The sequence below is a fragment of the Lagopus leucura genome, unplaced genomic scaffold (assembly GCF_019238085.1).
Source record: "Lagopus leucura isolate 7727_CA_CO unplaced genomic scaffold, USGS_WTPT01 Super-Scaffold_1, whole genome shotgun sequence".
NCBI classification, from domain to species: domain Eukaryota; kingdom Metazoa; phylum Chordata; class Aves; order Galliformes; family Phasianidae; genus Lagopus; species Lagopus leucura.
This window is the reverse complement of record NW_024962250.1, coordinates 25,932,276-25,959,494: the sequence shown is the minus strand read 5'-3', so window position 1 is coordinate 25,959,494 and position 27,219 is coordinate 25,932,276. Positions and strand designations below refer to the sequence as shown.

General features: G+C 36.4%; 1 protein-coding gene across 2 annotated transcripts in view; it reads left to right on the top strand.

Annotated features, from left to right (window-relative positions):
- The first annotated feature begins 2,832 nt into the window (after window positions 1-2,832).
- GALC (galactosylceramidase) overlaps window positions 2,833-27,219 on the top strand; it is a 37,226-nt gene continuing 12,839 nt past the window's right edge. Inside the window, exons 1-8 of one of the 2 annotated variants that reach the window (XM_042863644.1) lie at window positions 2,833-3,018; window positions 3,503-3,571; window positions 5,788-5,851; window positions 6,664-6,777; window positions 9,518-9,657; window positions 11,054-11,092; window positions 21,259-21,389; window positions 26,134-26,289. In XM_042863644.1, coding sequence (XP_042719578.1) covers window positions 2,848-3,018; window positions 3,503-3,571; window positions 5,788-5,851; window positions 6,664-6,777; window positions 9,518-9,657; window positions 11,054-11,092; window positions 21,259-21,389; window positions 26,134-26,289 — 884 coding nt within the window. In that variant the 5' untranslated portion in view covers window positions 2,833-2,847. Of the gene's footprint in view, window positions 3,019-3,502; window positions 3,572-5,787; window positions 5,852-6,663; window positions 6,778-9,517; window positions 9,658-11,053; window positions 11,093-16,021; window positions 16,150-21,258; window positions 21,390-26,133; window positions 26,290-27,219 lie in introns of both variants that reach the window. The other variant, XM_042863652.1, reaches the window with a different exon arrangement.

The window sequence follows — 27,219 nt, the reverse complement described above, 5'->3', positions numbered from 1 at the left end:
TCAGGGTCTGGTTCTGAGAAGAGAAACTGCTTCAACAGATAAAGTAACAGGAAGCCGCTCTTGGGTGCGCTAATGAAGCAACAGCTCACAAGCCTTTTGATTTTTTTCTTTTCCTTTTTTTTCTTTTTTTAGACGATGTACTCATATGGAAATATGAAAAATGATGTTAGCCAGTTTGGTAGATCTTTTTTTTTTTTTTTTTTTTTTTTTGTAAACTTAGAAAAGTTTTAATGAAAATAGTGCCAGACTGCATGAGTGGAGTATATTGCAAACCCCTTATTTAGGAGACAATGCATTATGCAGAGAAATCGTACACAGAAATAAAACACTGGGTTGTTTTTGTTTTTTTTAATTTGTATGTGTTCAAAATATAGAAGATTTTTCTGACCAAAAGATTTGGCACTTGCTGTTCCCTACAGATTTATTACAGAATCAAAGACAAATGTACATATGAGGAATTCATAAAAAATATCATAAAGATTTCAGAAGTTCCTTCAAAAAAATCTAATTATTTTCTGAACCTTTATTGCTGTGCTGTTGTTTCTCTTCTGTTTGCTTACTGATGGAAGCAAGTTTGTGAACAGTGCTAGTTAACATAGGATAACAAAAATTTCATGCACTTCAATTTGCATATTTGTGTTTTTTTTAATACAAAATTAACTGTACATTGCTTTTATGAAGTGATTCTTTTAATAGATAATTAGGTGAAAAAAATGTTATATAGGCATAGTTTGTTCATTCCCTCTGTGCTCAGAATAATGTATTGTGTACTCTGATTTTTATTATTATTATTATTATTATTATTTGTAAATTCTGTTTATAATGATTTCTGTTGGCTTCTAAGAAACTGGGTGGAATTTTTAATTGCACATCTATTCAGTAACAACAAAAAAAACCAATCTATTTGATTATTCAGATGGTAATGAGAAATGAATCAGACAAATTTAAAAGCTCTAAAATTTGTACTTCTCTGAAAACAGTACCAAGTATCTGCATATTAAATTACTGGATGCAGAGATTTGGCTAGCTCCTTTTTTTCCCCAGACAGAGCATGACTTTTTTTTAGTTACATTTTTTTCTACTGATTGTCAAACAATTCAATTCCATTTTATGCGATCCTGAACTGGTCTCATAGCGCCCTCCAGCTTGGTGAAATGGAGGCTCTTCAGCACCTTACCTGGAAGAAGATGGGTTAGTTAAAATTCTAATTCAGAAATTCATCCAAAGCTTTATTTTCACGGAGACAGAAGTTATAAGACAAAGACCTGTTTCATCACTTTTCACCTGTCTTTTCCTAACGTGGCATCTACTAAGAATAATGTCTGGTGGGTAGTTGAGGGTTCCTATAGGTCACTGAAGAGAAAGCAATTTTTATTGTTATTACAAATAGAGAAATGTGGTTGATGTATTTCTGAAGGCCTTTATTGAACAGTTGATGGGGGACTGAAAAATCAAAGGAAGCAAGAGAATATATGATCATTCCATATGTTTCTGGAAGTAAAGTTATATGAAAAAAAAAATCAATTTATTACTTTCTTTATTTGCACACTCTATGTACGCAAAGCTGCAGTCTGCTGGAACAAAGGTGAATTAGAACCATCAGCAAATTCTGCCTCTGCCATGACTCACTGTAGCCTGAGGAAGTCACTCTGTGCTTCTACATGTAATAATGACACTATATAGCTCATTTGGGTGTGAGCAGGTTCATTAGTTAATACTTGATATTGCTGTAAAGTGCAAATGTTTCATGAGTGTTTGGTATTGTTATTAAAAAAGAAATAAACAGGAAACGATCAGGAAATGTCATCACTGAGGCATGAAATTCCTCAATGACACAGACAAGATGGACAGTCCCTCAAATAACAGCGTTCTTTGTGAATGGAAACATGAAAAACCAGGGCTTTTCTACAGCATTAACACACTGCCTGCATGATGTCAGCCACTGCACTTCCCAGTGCCTCATTCCTCCTGAAACATGCGGAACACGAGCTCTGCAGGACACCAATGTCAACAGTCAGAAAGCTCCACTTTAAGGATTTTTATATTATATAATCAGACTGATCACCAGTGTCCCATGGCAAGCAGCTGGAGCTCATTGACCTTCAAGGCCCCTTACTACTCAAGGCGTTCTATGAAAGAACTGAGGCCAGCCAGCAGTCCTCAGAGTACAGCCTCTTCCTGGGTGCCCTGCGCCCCAGAGCTGCTCCCAGCCTCTCCGCCGCTCGTACAAAAGATCAAAGGTCTTTCTCTCACCATGCTGTACCGATCATGCCTACAGCATAAGGGGTTTGGTCACAGCTACTGGTGAAGGCCTGGAAATGAGAGATGTACGCCACTCCCCTTCCAGGAAAACTGTTGGAGGATGTGGATCCGTAAGAAGAAGCAATTTTGCAGTTGATGAAAGTCACTTTGGCATAAGTATTGTGAACAGTGCTCATGCTGCAGAGTGCTGTTTTCACAGAGAAGCTCCGTCCACCTGTGATGCAAACACGCTGTCTCACTACGCGTCTCCTGAAACACGCGGCAGCTTTCCCACACCTATCATGGTTCCTCAATAGCTTCACTCACTGTTCAGCACCTTCCTCCAGCACGGCAGTACGCCTCCCCAGGGGCCGAGGCTTCTCGTGCCCTCTCTCAAAATGGCAGTCACCAGCTTCATTCCGCTGCTGCGCAGTAAGAGCTGAGACGCCATTCCCTATAGTAAAATGGCGGCGAGGACCGCTCGTGCCCCGCCCTCCTCAGGTGATTGCCAGGTTGCGCGGTCACGCGGCGCACGGGGGCGGGGACAGATGCGGGTTGTGAAGGGGCAGGGTGGGGCCGGGGGCAGAGCGGTGCAGGACCGTCGGGATGGAAGTTGTAGGGCGTTCTTTCTGCCTTGCGGCTCTGCTCTGTGCTTGGCTCCTGCTCGGCTCCGGCTGGGGCTTGGGGCCCCCCGGGGTCGGTGCTGCCTACGTGCTGGATGATGCCGGCGGGCTGGGCAGGGAGTTCGACGGGATCGGGGCGATCAGCGGCGGTGGGGTGAGCGGGGAGGATGTGCGCGGGGCTCCTCGGGACTGGGCTGACATCGTTTCCTTGGGGCTGCCGCAACTGGGGATGGGGAAACCTAGGGGATACCCAGGGGTATCGGCGGGCTGAGGGACTACCAGGGGGGATGTGGGGGATGTGGGGCTGGGGAGGCTCTGAGGGCGGCGTGGGTGAGTCGAGGCAGGGAGAGTGCAGGAGAGCTGGTGCAGGTGCTGTGCTTGCGGCTCTGCGGGATCTCCCTATATCCCTGCCCTCTGGGCTCCCTTTGCTGGTGTCACGGGTGAGCAGGGCTCCTCCAATCTGCAAAAGCACAACTGTGCAAGTGGAGGGTTAGGAAGAACTTTGTGTTTAGCAAGTTCTTTATGTTGTATTTAATTTTGTAGGATTATTAGTTGTGTGGAACTGCCTAGACCAAAAAATGAAGATGCACTTGGATGTTTGACTGTTAAGGTGTTTGTAATTTTGTTTTCTGTTTTAGGCCACATCTAGACTCCTTGTGAACTACCAAGAACCGTATCGCTCCCAGATCTTAGATTATCTGTTCAAGGTAAGTGCTGTGTTACTGCTGCTCCAACGTCTGATTTCATGCAGAGCTTCTTACTATCACCTGTTGGGATGCCTGTAGTATATTCAGGCCTTCTTAAGGTTAGGCAAGCTCGATCTTGTAAATCTGTTCAAAACTGTTTTTTCAACTTGACACTGAGCACTGAAGATGAATAGTTATTACCTATGAGTTATAGATGGTTTTGTAGCTAAAAGAGTGGAATGGTTGAGCCCAAAGAGAGTTTTAACCTATTAGGGCAACCCTGGTTTGCCCACCAATTCATTGTGTGGTAAGCTACTCATGCAAGTATATTCCATGAAGAGCTTGCTTTTTTTTTTTTTTTTTTTATGATTAGTAACTATGAATACAACACTTACATGTATTAAACACATTTTTTTTTAGTCTTACTGATTTTATTTTTATTATTATATAAGCTTTTATGCGTTCTTGTGGGATAAATATTTTAACCTTTTTTATTCCTTTCACATAAAGAATAAACTTTCTAGCTCTTCACAAGAGGGCATGCTCAGGGACATGATCTAGCGGAGGGTTGTTAGGATAGTTTGGTTAGGTTGTGGTTGGACTCAATGATCTTTAAGGTCTTCTCCAACCTGAGCGTTTCTATGATTCTAAGAGTTTTGATCCCTGTATGAAATTCTGGGAAGCTCCTTTTTCTGAGAGAATAAAACCAACAAATGTTGTCAAGTGTGCAGACTCTAAAACTGAAGGAAAGTTTCCTTCCTTCAGAGTATGACAGCTGCTAATGTATAGCTGATAGCTGCTGGCTGTACTAAAGGGGTTTTTATCAGAACTTTACATTTTTAGTTGCTGTTCTTGATGGCGTGTTTTTTTTTGTTGCTGGTGGGGTGGTTGTTTTTTTTTTTTTTTGGCAGCTTATTTCTTCAAATTATTAGGGTTTCTCTTATTCCTGTTTTCAATGTATTTTCATCCTACATTTTGGGTTAATGAGGGCTTTGCTGTTTTATGATTGTAGGAAGTCGATAGGACAGTTCTGATTAGACTACAGTAGTTTATCAATTTTGTGAATCTGGCGGCATCACTTCAGTAGAATATCTATTCCAGATTAGTAGAAAAAGTGTAGTTACTGCAGAAGGAATATTAATGTTACTGTTTTGTAAGCTGCTTTAAGTAGCAAGTATAACCTGTGGAGTTACTCAACTTAAGGCTATTGCACTGGACAGTAATAACTTGTTTTGCTTTTGGCACTGTAAATTACTCTGCTGAAGGAGAATGTCATGTCACTTTCAAGTACTGCAATCCAAATGGCTGGAGGAAAATAATTTACTGTGTAGCTTGAAATTGGGTAAAGGGTATAGCAAAGAATAATGTATAACTGGGGAGCAAATCCATGTTCTTTGGAAGACCTAAATTGTGTGTTGCAAGTATGAGTTTTCTGAAGGAGTCAGCAGAAATATGACAAAAGGAAATCCAGTTGTGAGAGCATGGTATTTAAAATTTTTTTAGTGTTTTCTTTCACCAAAACAAAAACTGCTATGACATATGCGGAAGGAGGCTTTGCCTCTATTTTCTTCTTGTATTTAATGTTGTTCAATTTGTGATAAAGATGGAAAAGGGTATGTGTAGAAGTTTAAAATAAAAGATGGCACAAGGAGAGATGTAAACTGAGGAATACTTGCTTCTTCTTTAAAAAAGTTAAATGATCTTGTAGGCTGAGCAAACTATTGTCCATGTAGGTGTGGGCTTCACTCATATTTTCTTTTAATAAGTTCATTACTAAATCTTAACGCTTATACTAGGATAATTTCATGGAGAAGGCCAGCTGCATTTGTGCTTATTAAAATAATGATTAGTTGTAAATTCTGGCTTGAGCAACTCTAAAACCACCAATTGCAAGAACATAGTAGGAGTTGGATGAATTGTGTATTTAAATTCTGTGTCTTGTCTGCCAGTCAAATGCAAGGGAAAAGAGATAGTGGACCAAGAGGCTATTTGTATCTCAGTATGGCAACTTTTCTTCTCTGGTAACCTGCTAATTACAGAAAAAGTTATTTCTGACACATATAGAAGGTCTTTATATCAAAGAAATTTATGAAGGTAGTAGGTTTAATAGTTTCATTATTTTGAAAGAAAGCACTAAGCTTGGCTTACAATAACATTAAAAATACTTTAATGTTCCTCATAAAGATTATCTTGTCATTAGTCTGATTTCTCTTTGTTGTTTTTGTTTTTTTTTCCAGCCAAATTTTGGTGCTTCTTTACACATTCTCAAAGTAGAGATTGGTGGTGATGGACAATCAACAGGTATAGATTATGCAGGGTTTAGCTTCTCATTTGCAATGATGCTGTAAGTAATGTGTCCTGCACCTGTTTCTCTTCAGTTGAGACATGGAGATGCATGTTATGTAGTTCTACTGAAGTTACACAGAAATATCAGAAATGGTGTCTGCAGACTTGTAAAAGTAATTTATACTCGTGTCTTAGAGATGGTGTTCTCTTCCCCCTGCCCTTCAATATAGAAATCTATAATATGGTAAGTAGTTTGCATTTAGAGAAATGAGTTCTCTGCAGAGCGTTTCTCAAATACTGTTTCTGTAATACAAACCCCGTGAAACTTGTATGGAGCTTAAAAACATGAAAATGCAAAGATCAGAAAGAGTTTTCATTTTTAGTTTATTGAGCTGCTACATTTCACTGGGGTTTGATCACTGTTTATCTTTTTTTTTTTTTTCTCTCCTTATGATCCTATTGCTCTAAATTTCCTGGTGGTTGTTGAGACCAAGGTAATCATAAATGCATATTTTAGCATTATCATATCTGGGAACAGGAAATGCCTGATAGCTGATCATGTTCTGTTGCAAAAAAAAAAAAAGTCCATCCTCCAAAAAACCAAACATTTATGCTAAGTTAACATGCTAAGAATGAAGGGTGGCCAGTTTTACATGTTCCCTTCCACTACTCATTTTGCTTTGAAGGTGTAGAGCAAAGAATGTGTGAACCGTACTGGAGCTATGTGCTTGACTGCGTATTGTGGCAGTGAGCAATGCAGAAAACTTTATAATGTGCAACAGCTTATGACACAGAAGATAATTGTGAAATGTTTATTTCCTCCCTAGATGGCACTGAACCCTCCCATATGCACTATGAAAATGATGAGAACTACTTCCGAGGTTATGAATGGTGGCTGATGAAAGAAGCTAAAAAGAGGAACCCCCAAATTAAACTGATTGGTAAATTATTCAAGTCTTACAATTTTTATATATATGTTTTCTAACTAACATATCTTACCCTTAGTTATTTTAATAGACTTTTTTGCTGTTGCTCTAGACAAGATATAGAATCTCTAGTATTTGATACGCTTGCATTGATGCTTCTCATAAACAGATTTTTGCTTTTCTATAGAAGTGTAACATTCTGGGTGGTGATCAATGCTTTGCTTGCATCAGGTGATATTAGTGCTTAGATTTAATTGCAGTGATGAATATAAATGATTTATCATGAGGGCTGAATTTCTGAATAACCAGTAGAATAAAAAATTTAATTTATTCCCCCGAATTTAAAGGAAGCATGAACCTGTAAATCTTTCGTGCCCTAAGTTCAGTCATATATCCTTATCATTAGTGCATCACCTTCCTTCCCTGTGAGAGTGTTTCCTGTCTTCTGCTCTGCTATGTGTGTGTATATATGTGTGTATGTATATTTGAGTTGTAAGATAACTTTATTGTTTTCCTGTTTTGATTGTGGGTTGTGTATCACAGAATGACTTGGGTTGGAAGGGACCTCAGGGTCTTATCCCCCTGTGACAGGTGGGGTTGCTAACCACTAGATCAAGTATTAGATCAGGTTGCTCAAGGCTCCATCCAACCTGGCCTTGAACACCTCCAGGGACAAGACATCCATAACCTGTATGGGCAACCTGCTCTAGCACCTCACCACTCTCTCAGTGTATGTGGCAATACAAATACAGAATCCTGGATTTTGATGACATACTTCACAGGATGTATTTTACATGAAAGAGAGGATGACTTTTTTTTTTCCACTCTGTCTCCAAAAAGTGTTTCAAAAGTGAATCTGGTTATAAATAATTTGATTTTATAATGAGATGCCAGGTGGCGTGCATGTAATTCCTGAAACTATATATAATTTCTTACTAATTGTGATAGAACTCAATTCTGAGGCAAAAGCACAAATATCAGCACTGTTTTGAGCAAATGTTTTAGTGAAACATTAACACTGAACTAGTCCTGAGCTAAATGCTGGGCTCTTCCGTGTGCCAGGCCTTCAATATTCCCTGACAAATTTAAAGATTAGCTGTTAGACCTGACATCTTATGATATTTGCCTTCCTCTCCTACCTTTTTGAGAGAATGAAATTGATCTTGGTGTTGAATACAAGTGCCCTATGCTATTGGTAGTGCTTTCATGAAGTGTACTGTTTCCATTTTGTATGTGGTAGTGGTAGTGGTTGCAGAGCTATTATAGTAATAATCAGGTACCTTTGTAATAGCAAGCCAGACTTCTGTGGTCTCCAGGGCAGAGAAACCTCATAATTAAAAATAAATGCACTGCATCACTTGATTGTGTAGTTAAGTCTCAATCTATTTTTTTCTGAGTAGCAAATTTCCATGTACAGCACAGCATTGACAAGGCAAAAAGTGTGGTTTGCAACTTATTCTTTTTTTAGTAGTTTGATTATCCTCAGTGCTCTTACAGTCAAGTGCCAATCAGATTTTTATTTCCTGATGTTTATTAGGAATAGGTGATGCATGAGAAATTCCTTCCAAAGGAAAACTTGTAACAAATGCGCAAGTGTGAAAGTTGTAAAAATACTTAAAAGTAACTGTTGCAATATTTTGACAGCTTTATTTCCAGGAGCTTGAAAGGTTGTCACTGATGTTTATTCTTCCACTCTGACAATTTTGGTTACATAATTTATCCCCTATATTCATTTCATGCTTTGTGAGTATAGTCCACTCTCTGTATTATCAGACTTCCTTTCTCTGTAGTCTAATGTACTATTCCAGTTTCAACAGCAGAAGTCCTTTGATTTTTGTGATTTGTTATTGCTTAAAATTTCAGTCAGCAGTATTTAAAAGCGCTTTTCAAATGGAAATACAAATGTATATTTTCTTTATCCTAAAAGACTGGTGAAACAAAGGTTATTCTAAGTACCTGTGAAATTTCATAAATATGGCAATTTTGCTATTTTACTCCACCTGCCTATGAGTCTCCTTACCTCTCATCCAGGAAGCAGGTTTTTCCTACCCATCCACAAGATGTGACTTGCTGCAGGTTTTATTGGTCAGATTCTTTTAGACAAGCACTATGCAAACAGCAAGCTTACCATCTGTGACTAATTGTGATTGTTAATACCTTCTTCCCTCAAATCAAGCCCACAACAAAGGGAGGAGAGTATGCCTTTTTAATTAATGAGATCTGGTGTCTTATACTGAATTAGCTGAAAATGTGAGAGAATCTATTTAGGTGAATAACTTGTTCTTATTTACCACAAGAGCCAATAAACTCAGAAATGCTTTTTCATAGTCCTAATCTTTCTTCCTTTGCAGTGAGTAAATCATTGTTTTCTCTGGAAGGCATACTCAGGAGATTTTTGCATTTCAGTATTGATCCTTTGTCTGTAATGCTGTAAAATGTTTTTTCAAAAGTCTTTCTTACTTTAAACCTGTTAGAATTTACACAGTAGAAAGATTATATGTAGTCAGTAGCTCTCAAATAACGATGGGTTTCTGACTTAAAATAAAAGCCACAAGTGTTTGATTCCAGTTTATATTACAGCATATTCTATGGTAAAATAAGTGTGTTTTGTTGTCTTTGCTGGAACTATGTGAATCAGAAGGGCTATCTGCTCCTTCAGTTTAGGAAAGATAAAGTGCAGCATGCTTTTAAACTGTACTAAATAATGCAGACCACCCACTTTAGTAATTATTTGCTTTTCTTCTCTTCTTTCCAGGATTGCCCTGGACATTTCCATCATGGATAGGGAAGGGTGAAAACTGGCCCTATGATTATCCACATGTCACTGTTTACTATATTATTTCTTGGATATTAGGAGCTAAACAGTATCATGATCTGGATATTGATTATATTGGGGTCAGTAAAATATATTTTATCTGTCTTCATTTTTAAGTTTTTTTTTTTTTTCTTGTTTCTTTGAATACTGGGAAGGGAGAGATGAAAAACTGTAATTGTGGTTATAACTTTCTGTTGCAATGAGACTGTTACCTAGCATAACTCCTGCCTTTCCTCAGTACTGGCTGTTAATGTGGAAACAATGTAAAGTGGCTAGACTCCTGACTTCCCAATTCTAGAAAAAAGTTACCAGAAAATTTAAAGATTTTGAAACTTGAGCGTGTAATTTCCTGCCTCACTTGTTCTCCTTGGGCTTTAGAAGTAACCAGCTGACGAAAAATGTTAGTTAAGGCTTAGAGTTTGCAAAACTCAGCTAATGTGAGTTCTTGGCATAAAATATGGTTATTATTTTGCTGAAAGGCAGTCCTCTACAACTTCTTCCATTTTTACCTATATTATTAAGTAGTTAGGGTGCATGTGTTACAGTATAACTGCCATATTGTGTTATAAGGGGTTATATGGAAGTAGTGAGGGAGTATCTGAGAAGAGTGTTATTTAGAGATGAGAGAGAAAAACACTTTTCATATTTGTTATTTGATTGTGATTCAACCTTTTTTTCTTTCCTTCTGATTAAGAAAATTGATAATCTGTCTAAAATAAGTCTTACACTTTCTGAAATACTCATTTTGGGCTTCCAAGTGTTTTGATGCAGAATAGTTTAACTGCAGTAAAGCTGACAGTCAACTCAGTGGTCCTGGGTTGAGCTTCTGAAGTTATGGTTCCTGTCCCACTAAGAAAGTCTGACTTTTTTTTAATGTAATGTGAGAAGGTATGTATGATGTATAGCTCTTCTGGCATGTCTCTATGTTGCTGACTATATTAGAAAGTGTCAGTCTTGCACTCTGGGTAACAACTTGTAGGGAGGCAGTGGGGAGGAAGGTATGTGCACAACTTTTTAGTTCTTGCCTTGCTCTGCCTTCAGAGTGGAAGGTAAGTTCTACTTAAACTATTTAAATAATGTCTGGTGTCTGTACTGTTACTTGATGTTCTCTATGACCATGTCTTGAAGTTACAGTGTTTTTCTCCATGATTTCTACCAAACTGTAGACCCATTGTTAGTGATATGTAATGTGGAACAAGGCTAACCATTGTAGAGCTCCCACAGCATTAGTGTTCTTTTTGGCAAGATTACAGACAATAGGCATAAGAATTAGATAGATAAGCATATGGCTTGAATTTTTATGTAAAAATCTCTTGTGGAGGGCTGATAAAAATAATCAGAGCAATTTCCCTTAGCAAACTAAAACCATGGAGTTTAGAAACGATTGTGAAAGATTTATATAAGTGTATATGGGATTGCATTATGTATCAATGCATCCTGACTTCTCTAAATGGCCTTTTACTTTTTGCTTTATAGATATGGAATGAAAGGGCATATAACAGCAAATATATCAAGGTATGTATACTTCTCAAAAGTGAAATTTAGTTCTGAGGTTTCTTTGTTATCATTTACACGTGATTTACTTGTCTCACTTCCCCTGGAATGAAGGCCTTAATCCCATGACTGCTGACTGAACTCTTTCTTGTGGTGGTTGCAGGCATAAAATACTGATAGGGTCAGATCTTTAGAATTTTTTTATTTGAAAAATTTATTTTGAACTTTGTAGATCAGTGTGTGCTAAACATTCAGGACACTTGAATGGAAGCCCCAGTTGAATCATACAAATTCATCTTCTTACCAGGTGAAAAATAGCTTCTTTTGTTAAGTCTAAGATCTACAATTACTTTAAATTGTGATATTCCAGTGGATATAATACACTTAAATTATTGATATACCAGTCCAGGTTCTTATAACACTTTCTGGTTTGCCTTTTCCATAAAGTAAAAGCTCTATATTTTAACTGTGTGAAAGTTAATACCTTGTTCTAAATGAGTTGGAGAGTGACAGTATTTCACATCAGGTAGAACTAAGCTATCACTGCTTCCTTCCTTGCATGCCCTTCTTTGAAAGCTCACTTCTGTTTGAGTTGTGTTATACTTAAGATTCCACGTCAGCATAAGTTCTGCTATATTCATTTCCTTGTTGCTGCTTTGCAGCTAAGAAGCAATTACATTGCCTGTTCTTAAAACGAAGAGTTAAGGTGAATATGAAGGAAACTGCTGTGTGTTTGTTTTTTTTTAATGTAGAACTCAGCAGAAATTGGATCCCTTCTGCTTAAAATTAGTTAGTGGCTATTAGATAAGTTCTTTTAATTTGTATATACTGCATAAGGTCAGTTGTGTTATTTATCTTGGCAACTTCTGTACTTATTTCATTCAGTGGTTAATTTTAGCACAATACAGAAAGTTGTGTGCAACACTTAGACATGACATTTCATTAGCAGGGAAAAAAAGTTAGGCATAAGTTAAATGTCTTTCATGAAGCTGACATATACAGAATTCTGCCTGCTTTTGGAAAGTAAGAGTGCTCTCCTATGAAACACTTCATTTCCTTCCTAGTATGCAAGTTTCTTTACAGCTCCTATGAACTGCTTTGGGTGAGGGATATCAGGAAGCAGAAAATTGTTGGCATTGTACCTGATAACAGAGAAAGAGAAACACCTTATCCAGTTTTGTGTTTCTTCTTAACAGATATGTTAATCAACTGTGTATTTTAAACTGATTTATGTGGTCACTCTACTGCAGGAGTTTAGTTTACATGGCTTATCACAACTTAGACCAAATTCCACATTATCTGTGCTTCATTACACAGCTAATTTCATTAAAGTGCTTTTTCTATATTATCACTTCTGTAGGCTACTACAAAAGTAGTTCACTAGTCAGATATGGGCTAATGGAGAAATCTGAAGATATTAGTAGTTTCCTAAAAGATAATTCTAATTGTAGGGAATAAGGCAATGTAAGATGTAACACATAGGATGCAACATAACATGTTTTCTGTACTGCAATTTAGATTTATTCATAGACTAGATGATATGTTCTTTTGTAAAAGGGATCATCAAAGAGAAGGCAGATCTTACCATAAATAAAATACTCATGTTTCACTAAATCATTGATTAGTTTTCTTTACATCACATAAGAAATTGATTCTCTTTTGCTCAGTTCTCTGCAGTGCTACTTGGAGGCTTTCTAACCTATTTGCCTTGGCTTCCTGATGTGCAGAGAATGAATGCGAAGAACAAACTATTAAGTGAAGGTGTGGCATTCTGTTTGTTAGCTTTTTAAATACCACTGAATTGGAACAGCTTTTGGCTTCTGGAGCTAAATTTAAGTTTGATCTTGAAATCACCAAAATATTTACTGAAATATGTCAGCCTTCCTCTACTTTATGGCTTTATTTAACATCTGTTTTAGCATTCATTCTCTTGCCTGTTGCAGTGTCGTGTGGCATCTCTTCTTTATCTAACACAATTTCATTTGCAGTCAGTCATTTTAGAACAGATGTGTTCACCAAAGTGTGCATCTGTACAGCAAACTTTGTTATGACATACATATGTTTGAGTTCTTGGTTATCTTGCTAAGTGTTTTACTGTAAGAATTTATTTTATTCATCCACTAAAATTCCAGTTAGATTTCTTACAAAGTAGAAGAAAAATGAAACAAGCAATGATTTAGGTGCTTTTAAATTCCTATTGAATAAGATACTATTCTTCTGATTCTTTAAATACCATCAGTGTACGCCTTAAATTTTAGGATTAGTGTATCTTTGTATAAATACACGCACTGGAGTGGCTGGAACAACACCATTCGACGTATGTTATTGTGGAGTGTGTGTTTTGGGTATCTATGATGTGTCCTCAGTACCTGTCTTTTCACATGGATGTTCTGCAGTATTTCTAGTTGTTCTCTTCTACTGAACTACCTCCATGATTGGACAGTTCTCCATATGTTTAACGTAAGTTTTGCTGGATGTTCATTGGGTTTTCTTTTCTCCTAATTCTAGCTACTCCAGAGATCTAATCATGTCGTTCTTCTTTCAAAGACTACTTAGATCATGTTTTGTCTTATCTGTTATCTCTTCTGAAGAACAGTTAAAAAGAATCCAAATGATTCTAGAATCTAGATTTAGATTTAGATTAGAATCTAGATTCTAGATTCTAGAATCTAGAATCCGTTCTGAAACAACTAACAATTGATCTTTTCCCTTGCAGTAAGCTGACACTTTTTCTCCTTTAGTGAACCTCCACGATCCTCAGAATCATTTCAGCAGACTTTCTGCATACTTTATATAGCGTACAACACAGACATACCTATCAGTGCAGTTAATACTATTAAATCAAAATCGCTTATGAACAAGTAAATTATTTATTTCATGGTACTATTACAATTAGTCAAATTCTTCCTTGCTATGGATCTTGCATGAACTTAAGGAATGTACTTTTTCAGTAAGTGTCTAATTAAAATAGCAATTTGTGACAGTCCTTTCTGAATCCTAGTTCAGAGATTTTTGTGGTCCTGTCTTTTGCTGCTCCTCACCCCAAGTGGATTCATCCCTGTTAATTTACTAGTAGTTTTTCTACTTGTAGTACTTATAGCCTTGATTTTAGACATCAGCTAGGAAACACTGTCGAAAACATCTTTAGAAGTCTCAGTTCCTTTAGATTTTATTGCTAGTGAACTGCAGAGCACCTTTATTTTCAGAAATGTGGTTTTGTCTACCTGTGCATCTTCTCCAATCTTTTTCTACCAATGAAGCCAAGCACATGCATAGACTTCCAAGGTGTTGTTATAATTGAACTGGCAACACTTCTGTTCCAGTCAGGTGCTTAGTATCTTACAACTGTTTGGGGCCAGAAATGGAAAGTCTGCAGCCAAGTGTAAGAGAAGGTATCTGACAAATCTTGGGGTTAGAACTTGGGATTTAACATTTTGCAGTGTTTTAGACTGACAAAATAACATAGAGTTGTCTTCATAGTTCTGAAATGTTTAGTCTGTTTGCCTCTTCTGCTTGGTGAAGAATTTTGACTTAATGCACTGAAGGTTAACTGTAACAGAATCTTAAACTATAATAGAGTCACCAAGGTTGTTAGAGAACTCTAAGATCAACCAGTCCAACAGCCATGGTAACTCCACCACCTCCCTGGGCAGCCTGTTCCAGCACATGACCACTCTTTCAGAGAAGTTCTTCCTAATGTCCAACCTGGATTTCCCGTGGCACAACTTGAGGCCGTTCCCTCTAGTCCTATTGCTAGTTATGTGGGAGAAGAGGCTGATCACAACCTCCCTTCAGGTAGTTGTAGAGAGCAATAAGGTCACCCTTGAGCCTCCTCTCCTCTGGACTAAACAATCCCAGCTCTCTTGGCTTCTCATAAGGCTTGTGCTCCAGACTCTTCACCAGCTTCACTGTCCTTCTTTGAATCTGCTCCAGGGTTTTGATGTCTTTGTTGTTATGAGGGGCCTAAAACTAAACAAAGAACTCAAGGTGTGGCCTCACCAGGGCTGAGTACAGAGGGATGATCACTTCCCTGCTTCTGCTGGCAATGCTATTTCTGATACAAGATCTAGCCTTGCTGTGGGTTTTGCCATTATGAATAAGTACTGTACCAAAGTCATAGTTTTTAAAATACAACATGTAGTGTCATATTGTTTGATTAGTGGAAAAAATGCTTTTCAAAAAACAGCTTTTGACAGAGATATTTAAACTTTTCATGCTAAAAGTTTTAAGTTACAGGAACTTCGCTATACTTCACTGTTTCTACCATCGTTTTTTTTTTTTTGTAAACTTTGTGCTTCAAAGGCTTATAGCAATTGAACAAAACTCCATTACCCCTTCTCTTTCTGAAATGTTATAAGTTTAGTATCCATTAATTCTAAGTTAAGGTTGTCACCAACTCATTGCCTTAGGTCCTTATCATGACTACATACCAAGACAGAAAAGCTCTGTGTTCTTCTTCGTGTTTCTAGAAGTATGTTATAAGAAATTGAGGATGCATGCCTGCTGGTGTTCAAATGACTTGAAAAGTCTTCCTTCTATGCTTGTTTAGAGTGCCTATTGCATCATCTCTCTGTGTCTAAGTATGGAAGAAGGATTTTTAGACTGTGGACTGATGTATTTTCCCAGATGCTCTTGCAGGTGGAAGCTGCTGAACCTTATTTTAATTTTTTCTTAAATTAATGTTTAGACTAAGACTCGTTTATAATACCAGTCTCTTTTGATGTGGCCTTCTGAATATTGGAGAGAACACTTCAGTGTTAAAAGCACTTATCAGTAACTTTATCTGATTTGTCATTATAGCTCATCTTTGAGAAGAGAAGATTTCACTTACCTGTCTAGCTCTGAAGAAATGGTTCTGCTGTCTGCTCCTAAAATTGTTTTCAGACTTAAATTTTCATGTTGCATGGTTAATGAAAGGCTGTACTTTAAGTGTTGTTATCTGTTACTAAGGTACTTCGGCAGTCTTTAGACAAACTGGGTCTAAGCAACATTGGCATCATCGCTGCGGATGGAGATTGGAACGTCTCAAAGGAGATGGTAGTTGATCCATATCTTAATGATGCTGTTCAGGTAGTTGGGTAAGTGTGGGAGAAGGGAGGAGTATTACACATTATGTATCACTTCATTTCTGTAAATAAGTCTTCACCTCCATTTTTGAATAGTCATGTAGTCATAATTCCTAATCACTTGTTTTTTAAATCATCATGTACAGTGGTAAATGACTACTATTTCCTGTTTTCCTCTCAGCTTTCAATTTTGTGCATGTGTAAGGTGATCTTATAACTCTTCCATCACTTCTCTCAAGTATTGAGCTAGGAGCTAGGTTTTAAGCTTCTTACCTTAGAAGTCTCCTGTCATTCACTAGTGCTAGCTAATCTGCACGTGCACCTTCAAAGTCAGGAAAGCTTTAGGATGGGATTCTTGATCTGGAATTGGTTCTAATTTCAGATGATCTTGAACTTTACTTGACACTTTTATACCCTTGCAACGCTACTATACATCCATTGCTTGTGACCTTTCTGGCTGTATCTGGAAGCTAGATTAGTTATTGCTTTGATCTGGTAACATCCAAAGTTAGTTTTAAAACTGATACACACTATCTCAATTTCAGCTATTTTCAGATAGGAGTGCCTATTGTTGCAGTTATGGCAACAGGCTACTTGATTATTTGTCTGCACGTTTGCTCCCTAATACACTTTGTTTCTACCTTGCTTTTTGCTAACTGGTTTCTCTTGCTTTTGCATTCTTGTTCATCACTGATTCTGAAAACAATTAATGTATTTATTTAAAGCTATAGCTTGTTCACAATGGAAATTAACTCTGCAACACAATTGAGCCATTTATATGTGTATTTGTTACCTATGCGTTTAGCCTTATGATCAAGAACATGCTTATGGTCCCTGGTGTGCTGTTTGCCCTCATTTATATGTAGGGGTGTGTGATAGTCTTGTAATTTTTTTTTTTTTTTTTAAGCTGATCTATAATACAATGTTATAGCAAGACAGTTGAGCAGGAATTCTGTAAAGAAACTACTTTCTTGTGCATTGAGCTTATAAATATTGATCACCTGGAATTAGCTTCCAGAGAAATATTAATGGTAATACTGGTGTTGCATAAGTAATTTTTGCATTTCTTTTTCTTTTTAACTTAACCTAGAACAGGCAATACTTGCACCTCAGCAAGTTTACAGTGAATTAGGAAATGTTTTAGTTATGATTTTGATGCTAGCAGAACTTGCAAAATCAGTGTGCTGAATTTGTGTAGTTCTTATTTCATTATTTCTTTAAGAGCTTTATGGAGTCAGAGTTTAAATTGTGACCTTGGTGCGTGTGGCTTTTGCTTTGTTGGCGTCCTTTAGAACTGTGGACAAATTCTATTTGTTAAGATGAAAATGCTTTTGTCCCAACTTCCCTACCTCCACTGATCAGAGTGAAGAGATAGAAGTGTATATTGAATAGTGGTGTTATCTGTTAAGACATTCAGCTTAATAAACAGACAGCAGAATGAGAACACCATGTTTCTTAAACAGTGCTAACCTTAGGATGGCTAACTATTGGAGTTCTTGCTGACCTAGAAAAAGATAACAGTAGTTACACATCTGTCCTTCAGCTCAAGTTCATAAAGATTCTAGAACACTGTAACATTGTCTCTTAGCTATCTGTCTAGTTTTTTACAAAAATCAGCTATTCAGTTTGATTTCTCAAGAATTATTTTATTTGCAGTTGTTTACTGTACATTGTTCTGTAATCTCTTTCCAACTATAGCCCTCTCTGTGACTTCATCTTAAAGGTCTGTTAGGATATGGAAACTTGGGATTAAAATTAAAACTTTACTTAAAAATTTTGAAGGCAATTGAAATATTGCTTCGGCATCCACTTGTTTCCTTTCATTTTCTTCCTTGATTGCACTGTTTCCCTGTGACTTTACCTGTACCAAAAATACTATTTGTAAACTGATGCATACATACTGCAGATCTATAGTAGGATTTTTGTCTGTTTACCCCTGCCCCTACGTGTTTATTCTGCTGGGTTGTGATTTTCGAAGGCAGAGGACCTAGTATTTTCTAATTAAAACAAAGGTTACCAAGTTGCTACCAGTCAGTGTGCTTCAATTCCTTTGACTGAGGGAGCAATCTTAATGAACATAGTCCTTTTCACTATTTCATGCCAATGAGTTGCAGCAGTTGCCACTGAGACAGGAATTTCTTCAGAAGAAAAGGGAAAAATAATGTATTGTTATACTTCTATGTTTTGTTTGCAAGACTGTCTTCACTACTGTCTTCCTGTGTTGTTTTAATGGCTGACTTTTTGTGTTTGTATAGTAGTATACCTTCATATTAATCTTCTCCAAGTTTTATTACTTATGACTCTGTACCACTTGTTCCGTGTTGAGCACCACAAACAAAATCCATATCTAACAGAACCTCGCTCTTTAGCAAGTGTTTTCTTAAGTGCTTATTTGCCAATATGTGATTAGACCTGAATGTATTACATAATATTATTTCTGATGCTTGTTTAGAAATCAACAAAGTAAAAATGTTTCTCCATAGTTCTCAGCAATTTGTTATCATTGACTTGTAAGCCATTAATAATGGGCAGTGCTCATATGTTGGGTGACTGAGAAGAAATCTGCAGTTAGGCCGATTTTTGTTTATTAGAAATAACAAATCACATTTTATTTTTAATTGATGCATCTTGAGTCTTTTCTAATACAATGTTGAAATGCCAGAAATTATTGTTGCTATATCTGTGTTTTTCCACTCTCCTATTGCCAGTTTAAAGAAAAATAAATTGTAATAAGAAAAATCATTGTATGTCTTTGAAAGAATGACTAGGGGTGACATGAGCCATTCTATAATGGCTATGGCTTATGTGTAGAGAGTAGTTGTTCTGTTGATTTTTGTACTTAATATAGTTGCAGCTTTAGGGGTATCACTAGCCTTATGGTCAAGGAGGGCTTCCTTAGTCCAGTAAGAGGAATGAGTTCAGTTCCCTGCCATTGTCTTTTTCTATGGTGGAAAACTTTCCTGAGGAGAGATTAATTGACTTCCCCTATAGTATGCTAAGCTGGTGGGGAAAAAAATATATAATTACAGAAAATAATATCTTCAGGATTTATGTTGTGATTTTTTGTTTGTTTGTTTGTTTCTAGTTTTGGGACCATGTAGCCCTTCATCATTTATTTTAAAAAAGATTTTATTTATTACATAGTTCAAAACACAAGCTGGAAACTTTGTTTTGGTTTTATATAATTGATCCCAAGATGTAACAGGAACATGAACTATCTCAATTTAGAAATATAGATTTTAGTGATAGAATAGTCTTTTTTTAAGTAGAATTTCTGGGATGTATCCTATATTTATTGATTAACTGCTTGAATGCCATGTTTGGAGGATATCTGGTTGAACCTCCTTAAATGAAGGAAGTGCAGTTATCTCTGGTGCTGAGGCTTGCTCAGTTAACTTGCAATATCTTCACAACCTCTTTGGAAACTTACTCTACATATTTGACCATGCTCGTGTTCTCTTACCCTTTATCTTTTTCCTTTTTTTTTTTTTTTTTTTTTTTTCTTTTAAGTTATTATAGCTAGATTTTCCAATGTTTCCAGCCTGTAGCATTGCAGGGGATTATTTTACCTGAAGCACAGGACTTCTTGCATCTGCTGAACTTAAGTTCTTTTGTTTCTAAGTTTATCTGATAGTGTTGGCCCTGATGTTCGCCTGTGGGGATATCAGTAGCAATTGATGCCCACTTGGAGTTTTTCAGTCCAGCTTGGTGGGAAACCTTGCTAAAGACAAGGTGCATAATGTCCACTGATTAAACCTTGTCCACACAGGTAGTCATCTTTTCTCAGAAAGCAATTGAGTTTGTCAGATGTTGTTTCACCTTGTAAATCCATGTTACTGTTCTCAGTAATCTTTCTGCCCTTCGTGTGTTTAGAAATGGCTTTCAGAAAAACTGTTCTTACTGACTTTCTCCGGGACTAAGGCTAGATTGACAGCCAGGAGCTTCTTCTTTCTTAAAGACAGGGCTACAATGATCTTTCTGTAGTCATTGGGATCAGACACTAATCGCTAAATGCTTTAGCCTTGATGTGTGCAAGTCTGCAAACAGAATGTTGCTGTATTCTAGTACAAGATGTAATGGGAAAATACAGTGCAAATATAATACTGAGTTCAGACAATATTCTCAAGGCTTTGGATTAGTAGAATGTATTTCATGCCATTGTCAGACTGAATGAGCTTATTCAGATGGTAATCTGTGAAGATGAACTTGCATCATTTTTCTTGTAGGTAGTGTCCATTGTTTGAGAAGATTATATATTGTAGAAACATACAGTATGAAAATAGGCATTTGATATTACTTGAATTACAAGTATAGCAAGTGCTTTTTAGGGACCTTCTGAATTTCAAGAAACTGTTGTTGGCTTTGCTCGCGCATTCGAGCTTCAGATTGTTTCAATCATATTCAAGGCCTTAACATTTCTCTTGAAGTATACAGTAGTTCAAGTTTTTATCTCTTCAAATAAGATGCAGCTGAGTAATGTGGTATGAATGTGTCTGGGGTTTTTCTAATTTCTTCTGTTGGTTGTATTTAGGAGAAGCTGATTTCATTTGTACTGCTTCAGTTAAACTGAAATAGTTGATTAGATGGAAAAATAGGTGAAGCCAAATCCCTTAATGTTTGCTTTGCTTCTGCAAGTCCTATACTGTTAATACTCAGTTGTCCTTGTCCTGCTGTTAGTGGTTATTGTAGCCTAGCCCTCAACACTCTTATCACTGAAGTGGCTGATCTGCAAGTAGAATGTCTTGCATGAAAATGTGTGTGTTTTGTCTGTCCTTAGCTTCATCTGCAGCTTTGTGTGTGTGAGAAAACAGCCACCAAATGTTTTTCACTTTGCTTTTGTTATGTAATTTGGGATTTGGCATGACAAAAGAACTATATGTCCTTTTTTGAAAGCAGTTTGTGCTTGACAGTTGCTTTATTAAATGTTGTTTGGTCTAAAAGTTTTTTGTTCCAGTTATCAGAACAAGAATTGAATCATGATTGTTTTGTTGGGTTTTTTTGAGTATGTTCAAAGAGTTCTGAAGGAGCTGGTGCCTTTCCCAGTATGAACTTTTGACAATTTGAAAAACATTTTTTCATGTATTCCTTCTCTTTGTTCTTTACTTTTTTTTTCTCCTAAAGCTGTTGAGGTACACACTGGATAAGAATGGTCTGCAGCAGGTGAGGATCATAGCCAGCGATAGACTGTGGGAGCCCATTTCCTTTGTCTTGCTGATTGACTCTGAGCTCCATGAAGTGGTCGATGTCATTGGGTAGGGGGTTCTCCTTTTATCTTTCTTGCTGGTTTATTCACAACTTGTCTTTATTTTGCTTGTTTATAAATAGCACAGCCAAAGCTGTACCTCTGTACTGTTGTGGGTTTGATGCTGTAGTCTTTCTCACTAACCTTCGTCAAGTGGTTTAGTAAGAGCCAGTCTGTTCGAGAGCTCAAATGCTAGCCTGATTGCAGCTTAAGACTTTTAACTGAATAATGAGTTTCCTATAGTGTGCAAGACTCTTATTTGCTGTGGCTGCACTTTTGTTGATTTGAATGGGTTTTAGTAAAATCTTTTTACCCTGAAGCTTGCTTCAGTTCCTATATTTACATATAAAAAGTGCTTTAAATTTACAGCTTTATGTGCAGCCTTATATTTACTGACTTCCAACACTCTGCTGTTAGAGAAATTAATGTGATCCAGAAACTAAATGAAGCTTTTATTTTTTTGTTACAATAATGTCTTGATTCTCAGATCCCATTTTGTTATGATTGAAGTTGTATGCTTCCCAAGCATTAAACTGACTGACTTGTTTTTCCAGTTCTTGTTTTCATCACTTGGTGGTCATGTTTTGCAAAGGTAGACTAAATTTGATTACTGACTTCTGCATAAAAACACATAAGATCTGGTCATTAACTTTTATTGTAGCTCTAGATTTTAATTATGATGTTATGTAGACTTGTCTGACCCAATCACATTTCTCAGACATGGCTGTTCCTGCTTCAACTTGAGTCTTTTTTGTTCAACCCATGGGACGTGTAGAAATGAAGTCTTTCCTTCCAAACATAGATAGGAGTCAGTGCCCTGGAAAAATCAACCCCTCCTCTCATTCTGAAAAAGAAGTATCCTAATAATTTCTTGCAGGTCCACAAGAGGGTCGATAAGTGAAAGCAATAACCAACTCTCTCTGACAGGTACAAATCTGTAGCTGTCATGATGCCAGCATTTTGATACGGATTCCTTTCTTGGCAACAGCAAACATGCACTCAGTGTCAGTTCCTGAAGCTTAACTGTTTTCATGCCAGTAAACCATAGTTGCTTTAGCCTTTGTGAGAGATCTAAGTTTTATAGTCCCTACTCTGATTCAGTCTTAGTAGGAAGCTGAAATAGACTTATGTAATAGATAATCAGCTGGCTTATGGGCTGATGGGAAACATGCTTCAGTGGTTCATGTTTCATCACAGAAATATTGTTAAGATTCTTTCTAACTTGAAACTACACAAAAAAAAAAAAAAAAAAAATCAGCCACTGCAATTTTTGTGCTGGGGAAGGGAGGATATTTTTTAAAGATGGACTTACAAATTCTGCACTAATTCTTAGTACTTCAGATGTAGTACTTGTTTATAACATGTTTTATATAAAGTTAGAGACCAAGTTATTCAGATTCTCCATGTTGAAAAGTTTTCCCTCTCTTCCTGCAGTTTGTTGAGAGAAAACAAAATTGTTATAGATCATCAGTAAGTATAATAGAAAATTTCATTTTTCACTTGAGTTCAGAACACCATCAGATGACAACTCTTGTCACTTTGGTTAAAAGTATCAGTGTTCTTAAGCAGACCTGATTTAAATATGGATTTAGTTTAACATAGGTGTCACAGAAGCCAAGGCTTTTGTAGAATTTTTTCAAAACCTTATTATGCACAAATTAATAATCTAGGAGTAACATGGCAACATTGTGTTTTTCCATGGTGTGATACTTGTAATAGCAGGAATTGGAACTGTCCGAAGTACTTTCAGGCCAGAGTTAGCATGAAAAGTAGGAAAATAAGTGTTGCTAGCTGGCAAATTTTCTAGAGATGTTGGGTACTTGATTTTCAGGTTTTTGCAGGTACTGCTTTTCTGCAAAGCTTTATAGCAGTGAGAGTGTTATATAGTCGTGGGTTTTTTGTTTTTTGGTTTTTTTTTCCATTTTAGTCTAATTTCTTGGTTCTTATACTGGTGCATAAGAGAAAAACAGTGGAACAATCTACTATTTCTCTAATGATCTTTTTTCTTCCCTTCTCTTCTTCAACACACTGCTGTATGCAAAATAAAAGATACTGCAAAGGCTTTTATTTTCTTAAGAAAAAAAATCACTGTAGGCAGTTATGTGATGCAGTCACATAAGCCTTTAAGTAAATAAGTTTTTCATAATGTTACTTATACACCAATTTAATGCAGCTGCTCTTCACAGGACATGTGAGTTTTTCCACATGAGGTATATTGCTTCATCATCTGCTATATAAAACACGTCTAATCTGATAAGACTTTTAAAAATTGTTACCACTTGTTATTGAACAATTAGAGGCCCTGGTAATAAGCCACTGTTAAGATATGAAAGTTGAAAACAAAAAATAGCCATTATGTGCATTTATTTAAAATAAAAATAAAATGAAGCATCTGTTTTCTCTTTTCTCTGGCTCCAGGAAACTGAAAGGAGAATCAAATGATGAAAATATATTATTAAACTACTTTAAGTAAATAGCAGTGGTTTGAAAAATGTGAGCACTGATAGTAAAACTTAGTAAATTTTTTTGTGCTGGTAGGAAGCTTAAGCCTATGGCTTCATTGTAATTCTGTTCCTACTATTCCACTCATTATCTCCATTAAGATTCATTGTTTTTCATCCTTTTTATGGTATGCATTACTTTTTTTGCTCCCTCTATGAAACAGTCTTCTGTTATAGTATGCATAGTTTCCTGCCCTTTTGGGCAACGAATCCAAAATCCCACTACTTCTATTGACGCATCATATCTATAAGGATGAAGCGTAAGTGCCCTGTTACAGTTCATCCTCTTGGACAGTGGTAAGAGTAGGTGTTTAGGAGTCTTGTTTTCCTGAAGATGCTAGTGGTCCTTAAATTGATCAATTACTTTATGTATCCATTATTCTGGTGCCATAAAAAGGTTGTTTTCACTGTCAAAGGAGTAAGACCTATTGTTCTGGTTACAGCTTTTCTCCTTTATTTTGCTAGTTGTTAATTGCTGAGGCTGTGGAGTGGCACCAGATATCCAAAATAATGTTTTAGCCTAGTCTTGTTTGTTGTTTTTTGTTGGTTTTTTTTTTTTTTTTTTTTAATTTACAATGAATTCAACAAATCAACATTTACCCTTGTGAAAGTTTGCACTGTAAATGGATAGCAAATGTTGACTCTGTTCATTTGGGTGGGTCTTGAAGTAGATATGCTACAGTGCTTTTAAGTCTTTTAAAAATAATTTATTTACTTTTTAAAAACGAATGTAGTTTTTTGTATGGATTGAAAATAACTTACTAATTAATTACATCCTACTTCATTAGAACTAGTTTAGGCATTAAGGTAAAAATCATCTTGTTTAACAGCTGTGTCTGAGTAAAATGCAAGTACAGTGTAAATCATGTTCATTAATAGTAATTGGAAGTGTGTCTAAGAGCAGAGAAAAAGGATAAATTTCATAACTGATGGTGACACTGTTTTACCTGCTTGCAGATGGGACAAAAAATGAATGTTATTAACAAGTGGGTTTTGAATGAAGCAAAGATACTGCTTATAGTTTTTATTTGGCAGAGATATTGACAATATTTAAGAAAAAGATTTGCAGGACATAAAGTGTAGAAATGCAGATCTATTCCTTCTTTGCATTGTCTTTGCTAGCTTCATGCCATTACAAAAACCTTCGCTCAGTACTAAGGTATTACTTGTGCTTCCAAGCCAAAGGGAAAATGTATGCCATCCTGCACAGCAGAGACAAGGATATAGCTGAAGTCTCTACTGTATGTTATGTTACCTCTAGTGAAGCTAAGTACAAATGACTACAACTCTGGGAAATTGCCTGTTTTTGAATAGAGGGGAAAATAATTGAAACCAGCCATCAACCATAGAAATACCTCTATTATCTTTTATTATTTATTCCTGACTCATGAATTAATTAAATTTGTCAAGTTTTAGCCCATTAGTAAAAACAAAACAAACAAACAAACAACAACAAAAAAAAAACCCCCAAAACTTAGCTTGTATTTAAAGTTTTAGCATGTGTTTAGTGTGTTCAGTGGGCCCAAACCGAGAGGAATGACGGATTTCTGCAAGTGTTTTAAGAGATTTTATTTCAGCCAGAATAATTTGCCCCATTGAATCAGTGTTGTGATTGAATATGACCAGTAGTCTTTATGTGGGAGAAGGTATCTGTGCTCATACTAAGGAAGGTCTTGTGCAGATAACTAGCTTTCATTATGTTTCAGTTGTTTTCAGTTTACACCTCTTAGCTCTTACGGTCCACTCAGCATGCGTTCTTGAAACCTGAGCATATTAGAAATGTGTGCAAGAAGAGCCAAGTTCACGTTTTGCTGCTAAGATTTAAATGCAGCAGTGTTTGTAATCTCCTGTGCTGTATCTTACTGTTAATTTATAATTATTTAAAAGTTTGGCTAAGACACTGTCGGATAACTTGTAAAAGTAACTGTAATATGCTACCAAGGTCACAAGGTCAATTTCAAGATAAAGCTTTACTTCAGCAAGCTGCAGCTACTGAATGATGTATTTAAGCCTAGGTTTACTTAGGCTGATATGTTTTAAAAGAAGTAATCTTGAACTGATGGGAATGCAGCAAGCTGTGGTATATTACAGATTTCTCTGTAGTACAAGTTTTCTATTCTATTAGAATTATTCTAAAGCAAGTTTGTTTTTAACTTTCACTTTGGAGGAGAGCAATTAAGCCTGGAAATACAAACAGCAGCAATGAATTTTCTTTTTGTGATAAGTGCTCTTTCTTTTTAAAATATTGTGTAGGGCTCACTATCCTGGGACAAAAACAGTGCCAAATGCCTTACTGACTCAGAAGAAACTGTGGGCTTCGGAAGATTATAGTACTTTCAACGATGATGTAGGTGCAGGCTGTTGGGCTCGGATCCTAAACCAAAACTACGTGAATGGAAACATGACCTCGTAAGTATTGTGCATTGCTGATAGCTTTTAGGACTTCATTTGTAAGGATTATCTAAAGTACCACGTAACACATCCATCTGCTATGTTAAGACTGTAGATAAACTCTTTTCTCCGTCAGTCTGAATTCAGATAGTCTGAGATGTGAAGACTACTGTACTTAACCACTTGGAGAAAAAAATTTGTGGCAGCTGTAAGGCATTTCTGAGTTACAGTTTCATGTGGGCCTATACAACTGAGTTCAGATCTTTTAGTTTCTGATGATACTTTTCAAAGTAATTCTTCTTAAGAAGAACTAACATGAAAACCCAGGAGGAAAATAACAATGAAGTTAACCTAGCTGAATATTTCTCAGGGTCTCTATCAGTTATTTGTCTTTAGTTAAAGGTAATAGGTGTAAGGATTTTATTATCTGTTGTTTTCTGTACAACATCTTTCTGAGGATCCATTCTAAAATTTGCTGTAATCTTTTGATATCTTTATTATCTTCTGTATGTTTTCTTGCCAAATTGAAATATGGAAGAAAGTTATTGGGAAATTAGGTAAATCAGTTTTAAAACAGAATAGGACACATACTTTGTTTTCAGTGAAAAGCTAATAATGAAAGCATCAATATTTAGGCAAAATTACTTTCAAGGCTTTTAGCTTTTATGTAACTTCATTTTGGGTTAATAAAGATAAATGTTTTTACCTGAAATACTTGAAACAAAGCACAGCAGCAAGCACCTGCATGCTCATAAGGGGAAATTCAAGTTGACTATCTTCTGTGAATCTTTTTTTGAGCAAATTTAAAATTTTAACATATTGGCTATGTGAATTCCTGTCACTCATGTCCTTTAGTATATATGGGGTTATTTCTGCCTTATTCCTGTTCTCTTCTTTTTACGAGCCCTTTGCCAATTATATAAGCCCCATTTGATTAGCAATGTGGTA